At 35.3% G+C, this 7,592-nt stretch overlaps 1 protein-coding gene across 1 annotated transcript in view; it reads left to right on the forward strand.

Moving 5' to 3' along the window:
• Positions 1–5,005, forward strand: part of treh (trehalase (brush-border membrane glycoprotein)) — a 22,922-nt gene extending 17,917 nt beyond the window's left edge. The window contains exons 13-15 of the mRNA XM_073850948.1: positions 1,963–2,075; positions 4,285–4,338; positions 4,776–5,005. Coding sequence (XP_073707049.1) covers positions 1,963–2,075; positions 4,285–4,338; positions 4,776–4,913 — 305 coding nt within the window. The 3' untranslated portion in view covers positions 4,914–5,005. The remainder of the gene's footprint in view (positions 1–1,962; positions 2,076–4,284; positions 4,339–4,775) is intronic.
• The last annotated feature ends 2,587 nt before the right edge of the window (positions 5,006–7,592 follow it).

Genomic DNA, 7,592 nt, shown 5'->3' on the forward strand with positions numbered 1-7,592 from the left:
CCTTATGTAATAAGAGTGGGTGGGCAGTGCAGTTCTTTGACCTATTATGAGAGCATAAAGTACTAAATAAAGAGCTACATCTGCTGGGGCAAACATTTTGCAACATCCAGGCTAATTGTAAGAATAAACGGTCATCTGTTCACCCTTCTAGGACTGAGAATATGCAGGGTATTGGTTCCTGTTAACCGGTTATAATAAATAACAAATAGCTCTCTAGGCCAGTCATATTTATTTATTTTTTTTACTATTGACACATAGTGGTGAATCAAAACAGTATGCTATTAAAATAGCATAGTTTTATTTTAAATATATATTTAAATATATATTGTATCCGTTGGCGTTCTTCTTTTTCTTCTTCTTCTTCTTCTGTTTCTTCTCTCGTTCTTGAGTCTATAGCCGCCCATAGAACCGCTTGCGGGAAAGTTGTGAAATTTAATAGAGGATAGATAAGAGGACAGTCTCAACATTAACCACAGCAAGTTTGGAGTCTCTAACTCAAACTCTCTAGCATCACCACTTGTCCAAATTTTCACTCATGTTTATGCTAATAACTTCTGAACTGTAATAATTTTTTGCTTTGATTCCTTGGATTTCTGTAAAACCTACTTTTTCAAACTCCTAGGCCGTTGCACAGATTTTCACCAAAATTGGCACATATCATCTTCAGACCATGCTGGCAAAAATGTACGGAATTAAAGTTGATTAGTCAAACCATTCTCGAATAACGCGCAAACAACTTCTACAAATAGATGTGAGGCGTATTGAGACTAAACTTGGTGTGTGTTATAACAGGCATGGCCTGAGGCTACCTGCAGTGTTTCGGCATAGTGCCACCTAGTGGTCATGAGATATAAAAAAAAGTCTCTATTTGCTTATACTTCTGAATGGTTTGGCAAAACATCTCATCGTTAGATTCAGAGGAGCATGCCAAATCCAACCGTACCAAATTTTGGTCATAAAATGCTATATTTTATTAGTGCACTGACGTATCTGTCCTGACAGTACTCAAAAAGTTTGGTGGCAGTAATATTGTGGTCAAAAGTTATAAAGAAAATTTAGAAAAATGCTAATAACTTCTGCTGAAATTGCCTTTTTGTAAAGTGATCTCAAAATATTCCTTGGGTCATGCCGAGAACATTGATGCCAATTATGCCAAAATGGGCCAAACATCCTGTTTGCCATTTTGATTAATGTTGAAAACCTACTTTTTCGAACTCCTCCTAAACAGTTGGTCCGGTTTTCACAATGATGGAGTCAGATCATCTTCAGACATTGCTGACAAAGAGTTCTACATCAAAAGATTGACTAAAATCATCTTAAAATGGCTTAATTTTTTCGTTGTAGTTTGTCTGATGCTCCATGGAATGCTTAATTCCTCATTTTGCCTCTGGTGTGCTTGGCCCCATAATTGCTGCTTGCAGCTATGTTTTATATATAGTTTTGTTCTTAGTTTTTGAGAATGAAGGCATGTTGTGCATTTTTATTGCCATTTGCCAAATTTGGCTAGCTGACTTTATAATTAAGTTCTGTCAGGTTTTTTCCTCACAAAAATTTTGTTTCACTGGGAACCAAATGATCGGGAGAGAACATGTCTGAAAAAATGAAACACTGTGATTCTTTAGACAATAATGGTCTGGTCTTTTTCCAACTTGTGACAGCGTTTATCGTTTGCTGTTTATCTGAAGGTGCAGGCTGGCTGTAATACATCAGCATCAAACACACATTTTGCAGATCAGCCAATTCAGTTATAACTTGAAGCAGTGTGCCTCAAGAATCTTTAGTCTGTTCAATGTGTGAACTAAATCACATTATTCCCTTCAAAATTCAATTTACCTGCTGTCACATCTTGTCTGTGAGTTTGGGAAGTGACTATTAAGATGTGATTAATGATGCTCAGTAGTTGGTAAATTTGCCATTTAAATGACCCACCAACTTCTCACCCCATCCATCATGTCTTTGCAGGTCTCTCCAGGCTTGATTCAGCCCACGCTAAAGAGCTCGCCTTCAGTTTGGCCCAAAGGTGGATTCAGACTAACTGGCGGGCTTACATTAAATATGAGGCCATGTTTGAGAAGGTGAAACCTACTAAAATTCACTCTGGGCTATGTCTGAGATCTCACACTCACTATATATTAGTGGAATAGTAACCGATTTCGGATATAGCCCCATCCTCAGCTGGACCTTTATTAGTTTTTGTATTAGCTTAAAACAGAATTGACGAACTCAGTTGCTGGAGGGCCACAGCCATGCACAGTTTAGATTCAACACTAATTAAACACACCTGATCCAGTTAATCAAGTCATTTAGGCTTATTTGAAAACTACATGGTTTGTGTGTTGGAGCAGAGTTGGAACTAAGGCTACGTTTACATTAATCCGGATACATTTAAAAACAGAGTTTTCATTTTAAAACGCTCTCTGTCTACACTAGCGTTTCCAAGCGTTTTCCAAAAGTTTCTCATCCACACTGAAACGTATCAAAACATCAAATTCGCCTTACTGCGCATGCGTGAAGCCTCCAAAATTATACAGACGTAATAAGTTTTCACGCAATTCTTCTGGCGGGATAATTTATGGAAATATCTCATCATCCACTGACGCGTCTATATCGCGCTCATTCATATTTTATCTGAAAAGCAGTTGTCGTCATGTTTTGCAGGACAGCAAAAGTAAATGTTTTGTCATCATTTTAGGACTGTAATTTGAAGAGTGTACAAGGTAAATCTCTTTAGCAGCAGTGTGACAGTGAAGACACGGGCACAATTAACGTTACTGGTGTAAGCATAGATATCTATTGGTACAATATGCGTCACATGACTATAAATATGCGTCATCGTTTTCAAAAGCCTCCGTTTTCACAGTCCACACTACAACGTGAAAACAGCGTTTTCAAATTTATCCACTTTGGCCAGAGTTTTTAGAAATAATCGTTTTCTGTGATACAAACGGGGTTTTCGTGTACATGAGAGGCCAAACCGCAGGGAAATATCTGCGTCTTCGCTTCGTGTAGACGGGGCATAAACTCTCTCAGGAACTGAGTTTGACATCCCTGGTTTAAAATCATCTTGAAATCAATCAGTTCCTGATGATCAAACAATAGACTGCATTAGTGCACTTTTTCAGTGGCACTGCACTACAAAAAATGCTTTTCTTCCTTAGATCTTTTGTCTTGTTTCCAGCCAAAATATCTAAAAATTCTTAAATCAAGAAGGATTTTCTAGACAACAAAATTTTGTTTTCAGAAAAAAACAAGTCAAAATTAAGTGAGTTTTTGCTTAGAACGAGCAAAATAATCTGCTAATGGTGTAAGCAAAAAAGCAAAAAAAAAAAAAAAAAAAAAAAAAAACATTTCAAACAGAAAACAAGATTATTTTTCTTACCCCATTGGCAGATTATTTTGCTTATTTCAAGCTAAATTTTGAGTGTTTTTCTAAAAACGAGACAATTTTTATTAGTCTAGAAAATCCTTCTTGATTTCAGAATTTTTTTAGATATTTGGGTTGGAAATAAGACAAAAAATCTAAGTAAGAAAATCTTTTTTTGCAGTGTGGAAGTATACTATTACATTTTCACATAGGGATTTAAAAAATATTCATTAAAGCATTGCTGCAACATTACATACTTTTATTTTTAAAAGTATTTGACAATTTGACAAAGACAAAATGTCAAGGCTGTATTTAGGAATCTATAATCTCATGAAGCACTGCAAATGGCAAAAATGAATGTTGATTATATCTATAGAGACAATATATTTTAAGTTTTTTTTTTTTTTTTCAAAAATTGCATAATTTGCATTGCATTTTTTGCAATAACATATATTGTCTCTATAGACATAATATATATGAGAGAGTGTAGGGAGACCATGTCACTTATGTCACTTGTGGTGGCATGGGCAATGCTTTTTTTTGGCATGTTTTTAAGCTTTTTTGGCATGATTTGCTGGCCATGATTCTGAATGGTTGAATTTTGCACAGCATCATGGGTAATGTAGTTTTTCACCACAAATTCCATTATTAAACATGATTATTTTTAGTTAAAACAATGAAAACAGATGCTTCAACAAAAGCATATGCCATCACACTGATGCTCAAAACAGGTCTGTCTTTAAAGCTTTTTTGAAAACTTGATTTTCCTAAGGAGAAAATAAATGACATTTTTAATGTAAATGCTTCTTTTAAAAATAAACGAATTGCATATAAATTAATGTTATGGCTTAGTGTTTAACTTTCTCACTCTTTCTCTTTTTTTTCTCTGTAATTCTCTTCACCCCATGTCCTTGTTACAGTACGATGTCAACGGTGATGGAAAGCCCGGAGGAGGTGGCGAGTATGAAGTTCAGGTATTAATGGTCTGTTCATATTTACATATTCAAATTCATAAATCTGCTTTGGAGCTGGGCAGAGCGCTTCAGAGACATTTTAATCTCTAGAGGAATTAGGGGTAAATTAGAGTTCTTCAGCCCAGCAGAACCATTCTTGAAATGTAGAATCTAATTTTCTCCTGGACCCAGAGGACCAATAGAGTGTCTAGAGTAGGAACGGCAAATTAATAGAAGCTCAGATCATCAATTTCTAAGTTCATAGAATCAATTCAAAAGATATATCATGAAAAGACTTTATTTCAGAAACTGACATTAGTATTGTAAGCTTTAGTGCTGCTATTGCAGAACCCAAACCGGATTAAACTATTACACTATGGCGAATAGCTCATCCCATGCGGTTTATGCAAGAGATGTGAATAATAACCTAAACCTTCAATCTTGTTTCTTTGTCATAGTTGGGATTCGGATGGACCAATGGGGCTGCTCTGCAGCTGCTGAACCAGTATGGTGATAGGTTGAGCTCTGGAGGGAGTGTCCTGAGTGCCAGCATTCTGATTGGACTTGTCTATCCCATCCTAAAATCTCTGTTCTGATCCTGATCTGTGATGTCTGGACGCTGAAGCAGTGGAACATCGCCATTCAACAGCTGAAGCTGAAACGATTCAATAAATGTATTTCTGTATGACTTGCTTGCTTTTTTGGGGGGGTCTCCTCGTGTATATTTTATTCAGAGTCAATTTTCGTCTTCATACTGTACCTGTGGGTTCTAGTAATGGGAACTATCTGGGTGAATCCAGGGGCATAGCGTCTGGGTATGCACAGGAATATGAGCCCGGCCAAATAAAATAAGTAGTAAACACACACACACACACACACACACACATATATATATATCAATCCAGTGTGAGGTTGGTAGCTCGCTAGTTGATCACATCTAGCTTCAGTGACGCTGGCACTGTTTTAATTCCCTTTCTTTCATTTTAATTCTCTTTTATCGAAAGATAGCAAAAGTAGACATTCTTTTCAGTGAGAATACACAAAGACTTAAATTAAACACCAAGGACTTTGGGCCTTTCTTTTGGCAAATTCATCCACAGAGAATTAAATTAATTACAACTAAAAAGAGTTTTGTTTTTTTTTTTTGCATTTTGCATTTTGGGCCACTGTGCTGAGAGTTTTTCAATTAAGCCATTTAGTAAATATGTAAGTTTTACTGCCATTGTATTTTTTAGAATAAAGTCAGCATAACTGATTTTGGATATAGCCCCATCCTCAGCTGAACCTAAACATTAATTTAAAATCATCATAAAATCAATCAGTTCCTGATGAACAAACAATAGACTGCATTAGTGGTCGCCACTTTTCCAGTGGCATTGGAAGTATTTATATAATATTTATATTATGTTTTCACATAGGGATTAAAAAAATCATTAAAGCATTACTGCAACATGAAATACTTTTATTTTAAAGTATTTAAAAATCTGACAAATATACAACATTTCAAGACTGTATTTAACCACTTCGCTGAGGGAAAGAACTATAATCTCATGAAGCATTGCAAATGACAAAAAAAAAATATATTGATTATATCTATGGAGACAATGTATTTAAGTTTATTGCAAAAATGCATAATTTGCATTGCATTTGCAATGCATTTTTTGCAATAAAATATATTGTCTGTATAGACATGAATGTAGGGAGACCAACTTGATTGTGTCACTTGTGGTGCTTCATGGGAAAGGCTGTTTTTGGCATAAGTTGTGACCATGATTCTGATTGGTTGAATTTTGCACAGCATCATGGGCATTGTAGTTTTCATTATTAAACATGATTATTTTAAGTTGAAATACAGATAGCTTCAACAAAAGCATATGCCATGGCAAATTTAGTAAATATAATTTACTGCCATAATATGTTTAGAATAAAGTCAGCATTAGGAGATTACAGTTGTGTTATGCTGTAGGAATATTGTTAATCAATGTGAAAATTCCACCTAGTCCAAGAAAAGAATTTGAATTAAGAATTTATGAAAATAATAAAATAATAAAACACTGTAAGCAAGTTATATTGTTTGCGTTTCTGGGGTATATCTTACGTTATGACTGTTATGACTATTTACATGCTTCTTGACGATTTTCGAAACATTGATTGATCGATTACATGACATTTGTTTTTTATTAAGTTGTTCTGATTTTTTTTTCAACATATATTTTGATATTTATACATGTTTATTTTGTGCTGTAACTTCTAAAAAATAGGAAGATTATTGATGCCACTAGCTGAGGCAAACACAGTGATCTTACCCCACATTAATTAAGCAATAAGGTACGAGAGGCCGTGCTGTATCATGAATAAATCACGGCTGAAGGGCGTTGTTAGGCACGACGCGAAGCGGAGTGCCTGCAACCCCTTCAGCCGTGATTTATTCATGATACAGCACGGCCTCAAGTACCTTATTGCTTTTATAAAACGGTTACCACACAATGAAAATATTAAAATCAAAAATATATATTAATTTATATATATTAAGTTGTACGTTTTCATAAAGTAAAATCATTAACTGCCTTCCGCTGTAAAAAGTAGTCCCTAACTGCTGCAGCTGTGTTTACGTTGCTAAGGGTGGTTGCTAAGGGGGTTCAATGATACACAAAACCGTTGAGTGAAGCGGTCATAGCAGTGCCGTATCATGAATACGACACAGCTGCTGACCAATCAGAATTGAGGAATGGAACTAACCGTTTTATAAAGAGTGTGAAAACACATGTATTGTTTGTATTTTCTGATAAAATTGACAGAATTTAAAGGAGACAATTTGTGTTATAATAAAAGTGACAAAACACTTATCGTGATTATTGGCTGGCTGGCATGCTACAAATATGAATAGATTGAAAAGGTCTAATATTATTTCCAAGCATTTTTACTGTCAATGAAACGGCTTGTGAATACTCATATAATGTGATTTACCTCAGAAAAGACAATGATAAGGAGCATTGGAGCCCACATGTATTGTTTTGGGGGCCGTAAAAATGTTTTTACATATGGGCTCTGGGCTGACTTGCTACACTACTGGGTGAATTTCACATATTTCACCCAAAAAAGAAAAAAATAAGATTATATTGTACTTGAAAGTTTTTTTTTACTCACTAAATAAGTTTTACAGAGAAAAGAACATTATGGTAATACTTTTCAGCTATTTCAATTGTTAAAATGAACTAAGAAGTGCACTTTCAGGACTGGGTTGCGTCAGGAAGGGCATCCGGCGTAAAACGTGC

Source organism: Garra rufa, chromosome 11 (genome assembly GCF_049309525.1).
Source record: "Garra rufa chromosome 11, GarRuf1.0, whole genome shotgun sequence".
NCBI classification, from domain to species: domain Eukaryota; kingdom Metazoa; phylum Chordata; class Actinopteri; order Cypriniformes; family Cyprinidae; genus Garra; species Garra rufa.